Source organism: Macrotis lagotis, chromosome 1, assembly GCF_037893015.1.
Source record: "Macrotis lagotis isolate mMagLag1 chromosome 1, bilby.v1.9.chrom.fasta, whole genome shotgun sequence".
Lineage (NCBI taxonomy): Eukaryota > Metazoa > Chordata > Mammalia > Peramelemorphia > Peramelidae > Macrotis > Macrotis lagotis.
Window position 1 is genome coordinate 670,649,937 of NC_133658.1, and position 19,093 is coordinate 670,669,029.

The 19,093-nt window shown below is 33.5% G+C and overlaps 1 protein-coding gene across 2 annotated transcripts in view; it reads right to left on the bottom strand.

Annotated features, from left to right (window-relative positions):
- The window catches only part of ITGAV (integrin subunit alpha V), a 149,421-nt gene that overhangs the window by 20,714 nt on the left and 109,614 nt on the right, over positions 1-19,093 (bottom strand). For both annotated transcript variants that reach the window (XM_074215544.1, XM_074215543.1), the window contains 10 exons: positions 18,633-18,835; positions 13,437-13,628; positions 11,550-11,595; positions 10,628-10,735; positions 7,794-7,852; positions 6,444-6,598; positions 4,065-4,202; positions 3,030-3,097; positions 2,149-2,296; positions 1,588-1,680 (listed from right to left, as the gene is read on the bottom strand). In XM_074215544.1, coding sequence (XP_074071645.1) covers positions 1,588-1,680; positions 2,149-2,296; positions 3,030-3,097; positions 4,065-4,202; positions 6,444-6,598; positions 7,794-7,852; positions 10,628-10,735; positions 11,550-11,595; positions 13,437-13,628; positions 18,633-18,835 — 1,210 coding nt within the window. The remainder of the gene's footprint in view (positions 1-1,587; positions 1,681-2,148; positions 2,297-3,029; positions 3,098-4,064; positions 4,203-6,443; positions 6,599-7,793; positions 7,853-10,627; positions 10,736-11,549; positions 11,596-13,436; positions 13,629-18,632; positions 18,836-19,093) is intronic.

Here is a 19,093-nt window from a genome sequence, read left to right on the forward strand (position 1 = left end):
ACTAAGATATTACTAACATTTGCTAGGGGAAATACATATGTTAACTTGAATATTCTGTCCTCTCTTAATTAAAATAGATCAAAGAAAACAAAGAAGGAAGAATGCATTAAGGAATCTCTACATTTTAGGCATGGTCTAAGCATTAGAATAGAAATACAATAAAAAAGAAAGATAAACCCTACCCTAAAGGAGTTTACACTCCAATATGGGAAGAAAACACAAAAAAGGATATGGAGGCAGATGATATGAAGACATTTATTTGCTGTTTGGACTCATGATTTTGTCAAGAAGTCAGGAAGCTAGAAATCAGGAGCACAGCCATGATAGAAAAGGAGATAGGTTCCAAGGAGATGTTACCAGTGGGAGAAGAAAGGTAGGAAAAAGTAGCAGAACCCTCAGTCTAAATTGACATACCTAATTCTGGTCTCAAAAATGCAAAACTCAGCCAATAAAAAAGACTTAAAAACTCATCTATATGCACATATGCAAATTCTTGGTGAATCTTTTGATTCAATTGGGGTAGGAATTCCTTATATTTATTAGCTGGGCAATGGGGCAGCTAGGTGGCACAGTGGAGAGGGCACTGGTCTTGGAGTCAGGAGGACCTGAGTTCAAATTCAACCTTCAGATATTAGCTGAGGGACCTTAGGCAAGTTACTTAACCCCACTGCCTTGCATCCAAGGTTATCTTCAGTTGTCTTGATTCATATCTGGTCACTATACCCAGATGCTTTGAAGGAGAAAGTGATACTGGTGACCTCTGCACAACAGGTAGGGCAGTGGATAGAACACTGACCTTGGAGTCAGAAGGTCAGGAGTTTGATTCCTACCTCAGGCACTTAATACTTACTAATTGTGTGACCTTGGGCAAGTCCCTTAACCCTGAATTGCCTCCTATCCAGGGCCATCTCCAGTTGTCCTGATTCATATTTGGCCACTGGATGCAGATAGTTCTGGAGAAGAAAGTGAGGCTGGTGACAAAGCACAGCACCCCCCTCACTCAAATGCAATTTATGTGCATGGCATCACCTTATTGATGGTCTTCTTTCAGAACAAAAGACAACATCAGCTGGGCAATAGGCCCTCTTCTTTTTCTATCAGCTACTTTGCTTGGTTTCTGCTCCAAAACCCATCACCTGAAATCTAATCATCATGGAGATTTATCCCGTTCTGATATGCAATATACCTTCTCAGTACCTTCAGCTGCCTCTTCATTCTGATTGCAGGTCTGGGAGGCAGAGCAATAAACTCACCCAAGCTTCCTTTAAAGAGGGTTCAGAACTTTCTAACTACTTTCTTATTTTATAGCATATTCTCAGCTTAGTTTCAATCCACTGGACACTCCCCTCCCCCAAATATCCCATGTGCTTAGGACAGTATCTGGGAAATAGAAGGTATTTAATAAATCTTTACTGAGTACAATTGATAGACTCCAGTCCACTATCCATTATACCAAGTTACTTTTCCAAGCCTCTGAGGCATTCAGAAATTACATTCTTTCCTTTCAGACAATTGTGCTATTGACAAAAGTACCCTGGCTCCCTCTTCAGGAAAAAAAAAAATTGGAATTTAACTATGTTGTCTTACTTTAGTACCAGCCTTCATGGGATTTCCAAGGTCACACACCACCTGGCGTGTTTGATTTTCTGTCTTAAATGCACAGGATAGTCTTGATAAAGTCTGCAATAGAACAAATAAGTTAAAGAGACACAAAATATTCAACATAAGCAGCTATAAGTATAGGGTTGTAAAATTCTTTGAAGAAACTTTGCACTTTAAATATTAAAGTTTTTAAATTATCAAGTGAATATTTAATAAAAAAATATATTCCTACTACACATATTATAAATCTAAGGTTTTTAAGGGACTCAAACATTTATTTAACAGTTAACATATAGTTTGATGAAAAAGCTTGCATGGTTCAGATATTGAGTTAAGTGGTCAAGTGCATATCATTTCAAGACTGCTGAGTACTAGACTTGAAGATAATTATGAGAGTTAAGGCTCTTGACTGTCTAGAAATATGTCCTTGGGTAAAATAGGTATGCTTGCTCTGAAACTGCATTGTAGGCACAACTCATAAATGTTAATCATGTTTCTCAGTGCATTTCAATTATCAGAAAAAAATTTCTTAATTTAAAAGCTTACTTCACTGTTACGGACACCACCAATGAAATCTGCCTGGGGTGGAATGGACACAATGAGCTCAGCCTCATAAGCTCCTTCCCCTAGATTCTGGGCATTAACAATCAGTGTCAGAGGGTTGTCATCACCAATATAGATCTTCTTTTGATCACTAGAAATGAATACAAATCCAGGCAGTAAATGAGAAGAGCATGGCAAAAACCAAGAGACAGGAGCATTGAGTAATAATTTAAGAAATGATTTAAGAAAATGTAAGAATATTTTGCAGTTCAGTAAAACACTAGCATTATATGCTGAATAGAAATATCAGTGCTTTTCCCTTTAATGAAATAAAATACCAAATAAAATTCTGATAAGTCATCTCCTCTGAAAGGTGGTGATTTTATTAATAAATCCTGTTTTCTTTTGTTCAAAAGCTAATTTCTAACAATCCAATCAAAAATATATCATATGATACAGACATTGTGCCTCCTGTCTTTTTTATTAGATCACAGAATATTTTAATTATTATCACTGAAAAGAATAACTGAGGGGAGAGGTGTGGGAGATTACGTTTTTTTCCTATCCAAGATAGGGCATTCAAACGCATATATAGTTAAGTGATCACACACTTTATCAGTTAACTTGTAGACTATTACAAATATTCTCTCTTATTTAAATGGTAAGGGAATTGTGATTTTTTTTGAAGCTCAAACTATTTCTATATGTAAATCTCTAAAATAATGATAATTCACACAAACATATTAATCATTTATTATCTCTGGTTTATTAAGTTCATGGAACTCTCAGGTGTTAAAGAATAATAATCTTTTATCTAAATTACTTCTTAAGAAATTGTCTCATGATAATTATTAATAAAATATTTACATAGCTGTAAAACTTACCTATGTACAGAAACTTCCAGTTTGGGTTTGCAAACATTGTCTTCACCACAGTCCAGTAGAATGTGAGCCTTAAAAAAAAATTCAATTTACATAAGCAAACAAATGTCAACATTTGCAACCTCCTCCTCTGGTATGTCATCATAGTACAGAAACAAGTCCAGGTAATCTACATTGTCTACAAAATAAAACACTACAAGTTGATAGGGAAAGAGATATTTGCTGGAACAGTAAATAGTAAATTATTTCAAAATTGTTCAAAACATTCATTGAAAAACATTTAAATAACCAAAAAAAAAATCATAGAGGGAAAAACCCTTCCAAATGGCAGTAACTACATGCGATATGAAATGCTTATGCTATTGAGTAAAAATATTGGGGGAAGGTCTTATCAAATCCAAATAGTTACCAAGAAGGTTCCTTCTCTCAATCCCTTTTATGTCAAAGATTTTTTTATTTCACTCACAATTTATATATTTCCTTCAACAAATTTCCTTTTTTGGTTAAATTTTCTTTTTTACTGTAAACTTATATACTCCTTAGCAGATTCCAACTTTTGTGGCCACCATCCTGCTATGTATATCAACTAATATCTTTTCTGGGCTCTGAGGGGCATTGGCACTGGGTGCATTAATCACCATTAATCCTTAACAAACAAACATTGCAAGATACAAATTCACACAATATAAAAAAAAGAGAAAAAAATCTTTTAAGAGAAACTTAATTTCACTTATAGTTTATTTCTCAAGGAATACACACACACACACACATACTCACACACATTTGCCCTAGTCTATTTTAATCTGGTACCTAAAATTAATTAATTAATGTGTACTTTTAAGAAATGGTTGAACTGGGGGCAGCTCGGTGGTGTAGTAGATAAAGCACCAGCCTTGGAGTCAGGAGTACCTGGGTTCAAATACAGTCTCAGACAATAATTACCTAGCTGTGTGGCCTTGGGCAAGCCACTTAACCCCATTTGACTTGCAAAAACCTAAAAAAGAAAAAGAAAAAGAAATGGTTGAACAAATATAATACCTGTCGACTAATATTGGCAGGAGTGAACTGGTTAAGAATGGGTTGCAATCCAGTCACATCAGCTGCAGTCTTGTAATCTAATCGATATTCCATAAAAATAGTAATTGGAGTGAGCTTGTCTCTAAATTCAGATTCATCCTAGAAATGAAAATAGGTCTAGTTAATGATGAAATGCCCCCAACATTTAATCAGAAATTCCACAAATGCATACTTCACTTCTCATTTTTCTCTAACCATCCCATCATGCATTGAATATATATTCCCACAACAAATGCCAGAAAAATTTTGTGCAATCAACAAAAATTTATTAAGCACCTTCTATGTGCCAGACATTGGGCAAACTGTTATGGGTATAAAGATGAAGGCAAATGAAAAAAATGGGCCCTACTTTCCAGAGGTTCACAGTCTAATGAAATAGTATGCCAACAGCTATGTCCAAACAAGATATATACAATAAAAACTGGAGATAATCTCAGAGGTAAGGCATAGTATAAAAGGGATTAAGCAGGAAAAGTTACTTGCAGAAAGTATGATTCTAAATGGGACCTGAAGGAAGTCAGGAAAGTCAGGAAACATAGAAGTTGACAAGCATTCTAGGTGTGAGTTGCTCAAGTCAGTGAAAATATCAGGAGTCAGAAGAAGGCAGACAATGACTATTTCAGTGCCTCTGGTTCAAAGGAGGCAAGGTTTCTGATGTTTTGCCCATCATTCTTGGATTTTTTGGGGGGGGGGTTTAGGTTTTTGCAAGGCAAATGGGGTTAAGTGGCTTGCCCAAGGCCACACAGCTAAGTAATTATTAAGTGTCTGAGACCGGATTTGAACCCAGGTACTCCTGACTCCAAGGCCAGTGCTCTATCCACTGTGCCCCCTAGCCGCCCCCTTTGCCCATCATTCTTGAAGAAGACATCAGGGAGGTAATGCCATGACAAGAACACAAATGGGATTTATGTGAAGGAGTGCTGTGCTAGGTCACCAGCCTCACTTTCTCCTCCAGAGTCATCTGGGTCCAGTGAACAGATATGGACCAGGATAACTGGAGATGGCTCTGGATGCAGTGCAATCAGGGTTAAGTGACTTGCCCACAGTCACAAAGCTAGTAAGTTGCAAGTGTCTGAGGCTGGATTCAAACTTCCATCCTGCTGACTCCAAGGCCTATCCACTGTGCCAAGCTAGCTGCCCCTTGAAAGGCAGAATAGTATCAGTGGAGAGTGTTGGCTTTGCAGTTAAGACTGTCTGAGTTCGGGGTGGCTAGGGGGCACAGTGGATAGAGCACTGGCACTGGAGTCAGGAGTACCTGAGTTCAAATTTGACCTCAGACACTTAATAAATTACCTAACTGTGTGGCCTTGGACAAGCCACTTAACCCCATTTGCCTTGCAAAAACTTAAAGACAAACAAACAAAAAAGACTGCCTGAGTTCAAATTCCAGCTCTGACATTTACTACTTGTGTGATGCTGAGCAAGTCACTTAACCTCCCTGGAAGCCAGAAAATTATAAAGATAGAAGAGGCTAGGTTATAAAGGGTCATATAAACCAAACAGGATTTTACATTTAATTTTGGAGATTATTTGAAGACAAGGGAATTTATTAAATAGGGGAGTGACTTAGTTTTATCTTTGACTTAGGAAGTCACAGTTGAGTCTGGGCCAAGATGATGAGGGCTCTCAACACCAGGATGAAGTTTGTGTCAGAAACAAAATGATAAACTTGAAGTTAGGAAGTCCTGAGATCAAATTCAGACACGGACAAGAATTATAGGACTCTGTGTAAATCACTTCACCTCTTCCTTAGTTTCTTTAACTGAAAAAATGGAGGTGATACTAGCACCTATCTCATAGGGTAGTTGTAAAGCTGAAATGTGATAATATCTGTTAAAGCATGTAACACAATGTCTAGAATATAATAGTAATTTATTCATATTCCCTCCCCTTTGGTCCCTATTTTTGTTAGATATCATCCAATAAAGGCTGAATGATCACTTATTGGGGATGCTGTTAGAAAGCATTGGTTTGGTGTGAGTTGAGTGAAATAATTCTCTGAATTCTTTTTAGCTCTTAAATTTTTGTCATGCTGGGAAGAGTAAGATGACCAGAAATAACAACTTGATTTAATAATTAATAATGAATAATAATAATAATAATAATAATAGCTAGCATTTATGTAGGACCTATTACATAATCTGGAGAAAAACATTTAGCAAATAGTCCTTTCAGTTTATTTTTTAAAATTTATTGTAATGCAAAAAAATATAAAAACTTATAAACTAAATAATAAAAAGATCAGAAGTTAAAACAAGGAGATAAAATACTTTTTAACCTAAAACACCTATAAGATATTGCTAAATACTAAGAACAATGATGCAGATCTTTTTTTTTTACCCGTAGATATGCTGTAAGTTCCTCACATTGCATCTGACCACCCTTTGAAATACTCATGTTCTTTGAGTGTCCAGGTGATTTATTATGGAGAAACAAAGCTCTCCTAATGGCTCCTTTTTGCTTCAGTTTATCTAAAAGAAGTTCAATCTGGAAATCTATAAAAATAAAAAAAAATTTTAAAGTGGTAGTCATTTTACCTAGTAAATTTCTTTATCACATACTTTTTTCTCAGTTTCCCAGTAAACAGAACTTTTTTCCTTAAAAGTAAAAATTTACTTCAAATCTATTAAAATAATATTCTATACTTTAGTGCAAATAAATCTTTAACACTTGGTATATTAATATAGTTTTTTAAACCAGATTTCTAATTACATCAGTGAAGGGAGATATCAGTTCCTCCCCTAAGGCAGATAGGTCCCTTCTCCATAGTCTCCACAGAGAGCCAAATGGGGCCCTGAGAGATGAAATGGTCTGTTCAAGGTTACATAAACAGAATATGTCAGAGGTGGGACTTGAACTCAGGTCTTTTTGACTCTCTTTTCACTATTTCTTATTGTTCATTTAGAAAAATATGTCACTCCCACCCCTAAATCTCTCAAAATGTTTCAACAAACTAATTTCTTATATAAGATGGAAAAATATTGGTGGCACATTAGAAAATATGACAAACTGTAAAAGAGATGCCAAATTTTTTTGACCCAAATATGTAGGAGGAAATTCTTGATAGAAACAACAGATTAAGTTTCAGAATTGATTCTCCTGTCATTAATATTAACAGAATTCTGATTATTAACTTTAATAAGTATTTAATGTTTTAGAGAAAATACACACACAGACACACACACACACACACAAACACATACCCAAGAAGCTGAAAACTAGTAAGTTGATTACTAGGTGATAAATTACTCAGACTTAGTATCTACTTACTCTCTTGTAATATAATTAAATGAAAATAAATTTTGTTTTGAGAACACTGGGAGAAGTTATCACTCAAAAAAAGATCACAAAAAAGTTGTCCCTGGGCACTATTACATACAAGTAATATCCCTAATTTTTTTTCACATAGACAAACTACTTCCATTTTTCAAGAAAATATAAGACTTAGAGTTTGTGGTCAAGCTTGAGTTTTGTGCCCCCCCCAAAGTACTCTACTTAGGGTTTCCAGGTACCCCTAACACAAAGACAGATGTTAAAGCAAGAATTTTAGAGGATAGGTAACATACAGAAAAGCCTGTGTGAACAGTTTTTTTTATATTGTACAAACAACTGATTTAGTACTTGTTGATCATAAAATATCCTATGATCAAAATAGGAAAAATAATAGTTTCCCCTTGCAGGACAACTTACTCAGTTTTTCTGGAAGCCTCCCTTTGCCATCAGCCTTTAAGCAGAATCTCACGTTAAAACTGTGGGGGAAATGAAAACTATAAATCCTTTCAACCAGTTCAGAATTTTGACACATTCTTTTTTATGTATCTACATCTCACAAATCAAACCTCTAATTTACATTACAATATTTATTAAAAATAGCATAAAATTAATTTAACAAGTAAAATCTAGGATTTTAGTCCTTTCTAATTCAAATTCTTCCTATAGTCAATGTCTATTTTTTCTCATTTTCTCCTTAGAAGAAACAAAACAGCTCATTAAATCACCTTAATAGGGAACTCACAAAATGGCTATTTTCCTGAGATGTATTATTATATTATAGCTATAATGCTTTAAGGTTTGCAAAGTACTTTATAATAATTATCTCCTTATATCCTCAAAGCAATTCTGGGAGGTAGGTACTATTATTATTTCTATTTTACCTGTGAGTAAACTAAAGCAGATAGATTTTAAATGACTTGCTCTAGGTTACACAGAGACTAAATAATCAATTCTTAATTTGAACTCAGGTCTTCCTAACTCCCAGATCCAGCCCTCCATTGACCACTTAGCTGCTCTGTATTAAAAAGTATCAATCATTTTTTTAAAATGCCAGTTCTTGTCACAGAGACCAATGCCTGGAAACTTTTCTTGTGGGGCAGAGGTTCTTAACTTTTTTTTGTCATAGACTCCTTTGGTAGTTTGGAGAAAGCTACTGAACTCTTCTTCAAATAATGTTTATAAAAGTTGAAATTTCAGAGATTACAAATAAAACTAATTTTTTAGAAATGAAAATATACTTTTTTTCCAAAATCTTAGACCTGCTGAAGGCTCTGCATGGACCATAGGTGAAGAATTACTGTTATCCAGACTTCAAGAACAGTAGAAAACTGAGATCTAACACCCCTAACTGAGCCTAAAAACATCTAGGTAACTGTAGAAAGTGAAATAAAAAATATTCTATCTCATTATCCTTGCTACTTGTACTGCTTCTGAATCATTGTGGATTGAACCTTGAACCTCACCTTCCTAACCCTACCTAACCATCATTATTGTATCTGATTTTTTAAAAATCTCATTTACTCCTCAAAATTATTTTTCCCATCTCTGCCCCCAATATTCTTCCTGATACTGTTTTTTTCTTGTTATGGTTTCTTTCTTTGACTGTAGAAATAGCTACTTCCTTCCCAAATCTGGCATTTTACTAAGCATTTTGCTACCAACTCTGTCAGAGCCCTTGACAGGCCCAGCTGTAGTAATGCTACAAAAAGACTGTTTCAGTTTAACAAAGGGATACATCAGAGGATCTTTAAAATAGCAAACTCTCCAGGAGCACTTAAATACATGTTTATAATCATCAGTTACTTGACAGAATGTTGAAGAACACAGTGCAACTTCCCGGGAGTAGAGAGGAAGGCAAAGATAATTAAATGTGTCTGGAACCAAAGCCAATTAAAGATCACAAAAAAAAAAGAATTTCTGAACTGATTGTGAAAATATGAAATAATAATGTATACCAATGAGGATGATGTGATTCTATTTACAAAATAAATTATTTCCCTAGAATTCTCCAGTGACACTTTCACATAGTATAATGGGATAAACATGATTTTTCCTTAATAATTCTTTTTTAATTTTAAATCAAGTATTTCAAGCCTTGTTCTCTCCAGTTTACATTAGACATTCAAATACATGGCAGAAACAAAATAGAATGCGCTTTTGAGGAAAATCTAAGAATTGTGGATGTCAGATGAGTGAAAAATTATAAAGCACTTAGCACAATGCCTGGCATGAAGTCAGCAATATATAATAAATGTTAGGTAGCATTATTTATTTTAAGAAGTATAAAGAAGCTAAGAAGAGAAGTTGTATCTCCCATGACATATTAAATGCTACTTTAGAAAGGATGATTGCAACCTAGGGTATTTAATTATTACTTAGTAAGTTAAACTGGAAAGGGAAGATAAATAATTCAAATGCACTAAACATTTAGAGGACCTATATATAGAAACAAAAATTGCATTTTATGAGTTTATTTTTTGTTCCTTCTTTTCCTTTGGTTTGGACCTATTACTTCACTAGTGAAAAACTCCCTGTAAAGAAATTCCATCATTGTTGTAAGCTGGCAACTTTTGGAAAACTTTTAGTTTTAAGATTTCCTGGAACACTAAACAGTTAAATGAATGATCCCAGGTTATATAACTAGCATATACTGAATATCATTGTACATTCCTTTAATATCAGCTGTCTTGAAAACTCAGGAGTTCTAAATTTGGGTGGGCAATAACAATTGTGTATCTGTACTATTGACAACAATTTGGTGAGCCACCAAGAGCAAGGGGACACTAATTTGACTAAGAAGAAGCAAAGCAGCCCAGATTGGAAACAGATCAAGTGACAGCTTTTATATCAATCAAAAAGAGAATCAGGTCTATAAATAGCCTCTATACCCTGCCTGTATGGAATGGGGAGGTCAAGTCTTTAAAACAAGCAAACAAGAAGTCCACATAGATGCTTTATAACAGAAGACCTGAACCCAGGCCATACTAACCCCAAGCTGGTACAATATCAATTACACTATACTGCATTTCTTTCAATTTTAAAGAGGCAATTTTTATTTATCAGGTTGTTTAGTAATTCAAGAGCTTCTTTTATTTAGTTATAATTGGAGATGAAATACAACTGATCCATAAAAAATGTTTTATACTTATCTTTCCTTTTTCTTTCAATTAACTATTGGGCTCATTTACCATGCCTATTGAATGCCCAATAAACTATCATGTTAATGCTTTTTATTAAATAAATGTTCTTACCAGGAAACTTTGACATCTGTGCCAGGGAGTGGACAGGTCTTATTATCTTGATTTAGAATAGTGGGATAAACTTCTAGGCCTGCATTTACAGTGATAACTGGCCTGGCTCTGTGGTGGTGATGTATTTTAAGGAAAAAAAAGAAAATAAGATAAATTGGGAGAACATTTTAAATTTTAGAAGGTTAGATACATAGATACATGTAGATTATATTTCTTAAATGTGCTTAGTTCAGGGTATCTTGTCTCCAAAATAGGAGCCAGAAAAACATCGTTTTTCTTAATACTAAAAATTAGACTCATCTTCCAAAAGCCAAGGAGATCAAATTTTACAGTTTTAAGGCTGGTTTGCTAGACATATGTAAACATAGCCCCCAAAGACGTATAGTTACTAAGGAAAACAAATGAAGAATGCTAGTGGAACAAAGTAAATATGGAAAAGCTTTTCTGATGACATCTTCTGATGCATGAAAAATACCCTAAATTATAAAAAGAAAAAGATAGTTATAAAACATTAAAAATCATAGTGTATAGCAACAGAATAGGAACATGAATGATATGAGTGCTTAATTTCTCTAGTAGAATTATTATATTAGGACTACTTGAAATGTATCTCCTTGCCTTTTTTGCAGAAATATTTTTACAGCCAAATATAGAGCTTAAAAACAGAATTAAACAAATTTTAAAATTTTGAAAATAAAACAGTGAAGCTCGAACTGAATGACATTTTTAAATTACTATAGTTTTATTTATTATAAATACATAAGAATGACCATCACTTAGCTGCAATAAAATACTAGATAACAAGTATTACCACTACTCCCTCAGGGTTAAGCTGAAGTTTATGTAGTACTTGATATTTAGTTATAGAATTATAAATGACTTTGGATTGTCCTCTAAAAGAGGTTCCAGAAGCTCTACTCACCTATATAAAACAGCTCGGTCCACACCAAAAGCACCAACAATTAAATCTACAAAAGGACAAAATAATGTTATTTTTAAGTTGTTAGTAACTAAAATGAAAAGTTTTTTTTAATTGATAGTATTCATTTTCCATTTCTATATTCTTATAAAATAAGGGCTCTGAAATTCTCAAAACATTATATATAAGAGGAAATGGAGAAAACATAGATCTAATGTTGCTACATAAATCCCAGAGAACAGCTTGAATTTCTATTCTAGATAGATTTAAAAAAATTATGTTCACCTATAGTTTTAATGAAATCCTATTGGGATTAGGAGATGGAAGAAGGGTTTTATATATCCCATCAAAGAACTTGATGCAAAGGAAAAAATAATCACCTGAATATAGGAACAGAACTTCCAAAGCAAGATTCTCAGCATGAGCTATTTTACAGCATATGTGCCCCTCACTTTATGTAATAAAGAAAAAATTAATTTCTAATTCCTTAGGTAAATAAATAAATAAATATTTGAATTAAATTAAACACCCCCCAAAATGGCTTTTTTCCATGTAATTATGAGCATGAGAAGCACTCATGTGGCACAATGGAAAGAACATTGGATTAGAGTTAGGGAACTATGAATTCAAATCTAGCCTCAAATATTTATTAGCTGTGTGACCCTGGACAAGTCATTTCACCTGTCTACCTTGTTTTCCTCATCTGAAAAATGGGAATAATAAAAACTTGTAGTGAGGTTGCAATGAAAATAAAATAAGATAGTATTTGCAAAACAAGAGTGCTTTACAAACTTTATGCAAACACTAGCAACACTAATAATAATAATAATTATTTATTATTATTTAATTAGCAGTTTTTCCTTCATTCTCAAAGAGAATTAAAATGATATCACTATGTTGGTCAAAGTACAGTGTTTCTCACTGTGGATAATCAAATCAATTTGATCTCAGAAGAATCTACTGCATGTTGGGCACAAATATTCTTATATTTTATTACCTTATTCTTATAACCAGAACAAAAAGGGAAGATTTTACATGAAATTTCAGGTTTCTTTTATGTACAACTTGCTATTCTTTTTTTAATCATATAATAAATTCATTCTTTAGCTTTCAACTCTGTCCTGTTTGTGCTTTTCTCTAACCTTCCTTGTAATCTTTTCTTTGCCTTTTTAAAAAAAAGATATCTCAATGGCATAACATTCTTTACTTTCCGTTATGTTTCTATGAGTAAGTTTTAAAAGGAACATATATTACTAAAATAAATCTATTCCATTTGTATAAGTGTAAACAACTCAGAAAATTATTACAAAACATTAAGTTCTTCATAACATGCATTAAAAAATCATGTTCTGTTGCAACCCCCAATCCTGGGTAAGAAAAAATGCAAGTTGTACAGTTAATTACAATTTTACATGTATGTATATCTGTCTAACTATCTACCTCACACAAATATTTCTGACTATATAGCTCCTAATTATATATTTTGTATATAAATTTATATAAAGATTTATTTGTAGATATAGTAATACATGCATATTATATAAATGTACACATAAGTATAGGATAATCAGATTTGTTTTCATAGCCATACAATGTTTGGGTTAGAAAATTCTAGAGGATTTGTAGTTACAGAAACTGAGGCCAAAAAAAGATGAAAAGATTTACTCAAAGGACACTTGACTAGTTAGTAATAAAACTGAGGGAAGAACCAAGGCATTCTCATTTTTAGGAATTTTTTCATATTACATCTTCCATTATTGCCCTTCTCAAAAAATCAAATGGAAATAAGTTAAATGTAAGAGCTTGGTGCTTCATTTTTAATATAACTCTAAAATTGATTATACAGTTGCTTTAATAAATTTGCATGTGTTGTTTTAAAAGAATGCCCACCTGGATATCCATTATGATCTATATCTGTGGCTCCTTTCAATGAGTACCCGAAGCTTGGTGGCATGGCCCTGGCAGCCCATTGTCCTTCTAGAATTTGAGATGGTGCTGAATTTATGCCTGTGGCTCTTCCATTGTAGATATAAACAATTCCTCGTTTCTCCTCTCCCCCATAGGGGGCAGCAATTGCAACATCTGTGAATAAAATGGGAAGACTTTAGAAAGGCTGAGTGATTGTAGGAAAAAGACTTACAGTTTTCCATAACCATTCTGATAGATAAATGCAGCATTAATTTTTTATTCAGTGCTTCAGTTCAAACTGAAGCAAACCAGATCCCTCAGGCATATTTTTGGTTTTCTTAGTAATAAAGATCAGTCTAGCCCTGAAAAAAATGGTTTTTATGTGGCATGGGTAGTTTGAAGCATATTTGCAATTAAAGCCTAACTTCTACTATTAGAAATTCTTCTCTTTGGTTAAGGAAGGCAGAAAGAAACAAAGTTGACATGAGACTTCCAAATTAAAGACTGAGCCTAAAATTAAAGCCTATATCTGGGATCCTCAGGAACCTTGGATATTAGTGTACTCTCCTTCCTCAAATTATCATAAATTGACTTTTCTCCATACTATGTTAAGTTCCTTGAAGGGAAAATCTGTTTCTATATCCCTTGTATATAGAATGCTTAATAAATACTTGTTAGGGGCAGCTAGGTGGCGTAGTGGATAGAGCACCGGCCCTGGAGTCAGGAGAAGTTGAGTTCAAATCCGGCCTCAGACACTTAATAATTATCTAGCTGTGTGGCCTTGGGCAAGCTACTTAACCCCATTTGCCTTGCAAAAACCTAAAAAAAAATAAAAATAAATAAATACTTGTTAAACTATACTAAATTGGTCAGACAGGTAGAGAACATCATCAATACAGGTTCTGTTACTCTTATCTTCTCTAGTTAATTTTTGTAGAAAATCAAGAAATAGGCACTTATATTGACGGCCTCCTGAAGTTTTCACCTGTGATTACCATTTTCTTTCTTATTTAGCTTAGAAAAGCTTTCAGCTTGTATATTGTTACATAGACTGTTAATGAACTTAAACTCCTGGGTATTTTATCTTATTTATGTAACAATATTTTTGTTTCTTAATTTCATTACATACCAGATCAACATTAAAACATGTGGGAGGTAAATTTCTTAAAGCAAACAGCATTTCCTAAATATATCTTCCTTATAAAAGCATAGTCTAAATAACACTGAATATCTAAGTCAAAGGGAGTCACAAAGTTATATTTGGTTTGGTCATCTAATTAAAAACTAAATTAAAACACACACCTTCAAGTTTGCCCACAAAATTGTGATGTATTTAGGATTTCATAGGCTTTAATAACATTTTCTTTCACATTCATAATAACAGTTCTTGGTCAAGATTTCAGCATATTGCTAAATTTTTATCACTTATAGGAAAAAAGCAAAACAAGTCCATGTTTCTTGCAGGAGTCACATAACAGTCAAGTGGATTAAAGAAGGAGAATTGCATTCCAGATGATTTCAAATAAAAAAAGAGAGCTTCTATTTCCTTAAGATATTGCCTGAATTTTGAGGGGATTTCTAACCATCTTAATAGAAAGGTACTAAGAAGGTACTTCAGTTGAACCAATTGATACTATGAAATTAATATTAAGTAAATTAAGAAACATAATAATGTATCAGACCAAGTCTCTAGTTCTAGTAGTTATTAAGGTTTGTTCTGGGGGATCATGATTCTTCTAGTTAATGTTAACCTATATGCTTCATATATACTATTTTTTCAATATCCAATTTTGGAGGTATCACCCATTATAAAATCTAAAACTTAACTGAATCTATTTCTATTTCTTTCTAATACTAACTTTATTACCTCTTAATCCAAATAAGTCCCTCATTTGTCCAATATTTTTTTTTGTTTCAATAATAACTATACCCCTAAAATTGTTGTCATATAAGCAGGAAGGTGGTAAAGGTAACTGGATATCAGATTTAGACAGGTTCTAACATTAGTAGATAAGTAAGCAAAATTCCATATCCATCCTATCATGATTCTATAAATATTTATCATAAATTTCTCTTTTTTTCTAATTGTGTTCTATTGCTACTGCTGCTCCATTAAGGCTCTCCTCAGAAAAATTCCTCCCTACTTCCTCCCTTTCTTGGGAATTTTGACTACAACTGCACACTCTATTATCAGATATAAATGTTTTGCTTTTATATAAATGTAGGAGACTGATTTCTACTTTATTTCTAGGGTCCTTTTTAATAAAACTTTTTATCTATGACCTATTTAACAGCAGCAGACTGGTCTGTTGTTTCTAAGAACCATCTTGGTTCATAGTACATCATTTGATAAATTGAGTTTGGCAATTTTCTTTAAAGGTATTAGAGGAATATAATCCTAAAAAGTTGCTCTCCTCTGTAGCAAGACTTATAAATTCCAAACTTTATAGCTTCCTTTGTGCTGAGTATTTTTAATGATGGGGAGTTCTATTGATCCTGCTGTATTATTTCTCAAATTACTCCATTTAATTTGTGCCAAACTTTTATGATAGTAAAGTCTCTGACCTATATTTAGGGAGCAAAATTTACCTCTACATTATTGCTTTACTAAATTATTAGAATGGATTTAGATATTATGTATCAAACAAAAATTTCTACCTTTCTACCAAGGTATGACACAAATTGGAGGGAGAAGGGGAAGAAGATTCTTTTCCTTCCCCAAAAATGCTTGAACCTTGTGGAGTGATTGTAGTATTGGCCTTTTCAGTTTTAAACTTAATAATTAACTTGCTGTGTGTTCTTGGACAAGTCACTTAACCCCACTGCCTTGCAAAAAACCCCCAAAATGTAGTATTTTGTGAATTTTATTTTTCTAGATATCAACAGATTACAGAGTGTATTGAAAAGATCAATTCATATTCCCAAAGGGCAATAAAAAATGCTTACCCTTTGATCTAGCAATATCACTACTGGGTCTATGCCCTGAATAGATCATGAAAAAGGGTAAAAATATTACCTGAAACAGAAATAGTCATAGCATCCCTGTTTGTGGTAGCAAAGAATTAGAAATTGAGTGAATGTCCATCAATTGAGGAATGACTGAACAAACTGTAGTATATGTATGTTTTAGAACACTATAGTTTTATTAGAAACCAGGAGGGAGGGGGCGGCTAGGTGGCACAGTGGATAAAGCACCAGCCCTGGAGTCAGGAGTACCTGGGTTCAAATCTGGTCTCAGACACTTAATAATTACCTAGCTGTGTGGCCTTGGGCAAGCCACTTAGCCCCATTTGCCTTGCAAAAAAAAAAAAAAAAACAACCTAGAAACCAGGAGGGAATGGGAATTCAGAGAAGCCTGGAAGGATTTGCATGAACTGATGCTGAGTGAGATGAGTAGAACCAGAAGAACATTGTACACACCTTAATGGACTTGCTTATTTCATCAGTGCAACAATCAGGGACAATTTTATGGTATCTGTGATGGAGAATACCATCTCGATCCAAAGAAAGAATTGTAGAGTTTAAACAAAGACAAAAACCTATTACCTTTAATTTTTTTAAAAAAGGTATCTTATTACATAATTTTGCTATCTCTTATATTTTATTTTTTCCTAAGGATATGATTTCTCTCTCAACACATTCAATTTTGATCAGTGTATAGCATGGAAACAATGTAAAGACTATCAGACTGAATTCTGTGGGGGTGGGGGGAGAAAGGAAGCAAGATTGGGTAAAAAATTGAAAATTCAAAAAACAATTAAAAAAGAAAAGATCAATTCATTATTAGGTTGCTTTATAAGTATTTCACTGTTACTAATATTGTTAAGGAAAAAAGTCTACCTTTCCTCCTTTATGAATTGAGAACTATCCCTGATATTCTTTTTGAAACAGGATGTTTGGGGAATTTTTTGTCTTGTTTTTTCTTACATATCTCATCCTTAATGTAGGGACAAAAAATGCTTGTCAATGTGTCCAATGCAATTCAATTCAACATTTATTAAGTTCTTATTAGGTATTAAGAAATATGGTAGATGTTTGAAATATACAAAATGAAACTGTTCCTGATCTCAAAGAAGATACATTCCACTGGGTATATTCCATCAAAGTCACATAGTTAGGAAGTGGCTGAGTCTGGTTTTGAACTTAAGTTGGTTCCTAACTCCATTTCCAGTATTGTATCCACTGAGCCATTGACTACCTGAGTAGTAGTCAACAAAATTCTTTGATTTCCTCCAGGCAGAAAAATGCATTGCTATCCAACTAATGATGCATTTTTCTGCCTAGGGGGAAATCAAAGAATTTTGCCATATTTTTTGCTGAAGAAAGGAATTAAGAGAGATGTGAACTGTTTTTAAATACTTAAAGAATATCAACATGTGGAGAAGAGAGAACTTGTTCTGTTTGGGTCTAGACAACAGAGCAAAGAGCAATGAATGGAAGTTGCAAAGAGACAAATTTTATCTTTATATCTGGGAAATGATCATAGAATATTTTAGAACTGGAAATAACTTTAGAGATTATATAATTCAACTTTCTCATTTTTAGGATAATGTGAATTGAGGTGCAGGGATATTAAGTGATTTCCTAGGTATCACACAATTAGTGTCTAAGGCAAGATTTGAACTTGTTTCTTCCTTACTCTAAAACTTCTGCCCTATTATCATCTATTTGTTTGAAATTAGAACTCCCAAATATGAAATGGACTTACATAATAACTAATGGATTTTTCATCCTTGGAAGTCTTCAGCAGAGGCTAGATGACAAACATTTGGATGTATAACACTAGGAAATTCTCAGGCAACATCCTATTTTCTGCTAACAGCACAAGAGGGCACTATAGATTAGCAGAATATATATTCCATTCATCTTACAGAGGACTTTGATAAATAAGTCCCACAAACTACAGTATATAGAGTATATGTCTACTGGTTGTGATGTTACCAACAAATTAATCTGATAATATATTCCTGAAAAATTAATAATTGTGTAGAGATTGATTTTTTTAAAAGTGGACAATTTACAAGGAGAGAGTAGTAAATTTTTGTTTATGATAACGTATTATTCATTGAAGCTGAATTCTTCGGAGAGGAAATAGCTGTCAACAACTGCCACATATAAGATCTCTGTGTCATTGTGGCTAAGGATTGCAATTCAATAGTTCATAGAATGCTGTCTTACCATTGAAGCCATCCTGGTCAAGATCTCCCAGAGGGGCAACAGCACTGCCAAATCTGGCAAAGATCTCAAAGCCATTTAGCTTTATGATCTGAAAACCTCCTGAAGCTTGTTGTAGGCACATGGAGACCTGACCGACTTCCTGAAGTTTGCCATCAGACCCACGATCCATGAAGAGAGGGGCTCCAATAAACACATCTGCATAACTATAAAGAACAGTCTTTCAACATTTATAAAATTTTGCATATACTTATCAATAACCAATTTTCTACTCTGTCATTCACTTATCTCTTTTTTGTATTTCCCACAACTAGACAAATACATTAAGTGATCTAGAGTGATCATTTGTGTCTACCTTCAAATTTGTGTACCATCTGCAAACCATATTTACAATGAGTTCATTCCTTGATACTAGAAAGATTTACAGAAAGCAAAAGATCTAGCTCCAATTAGGATTAAAATAT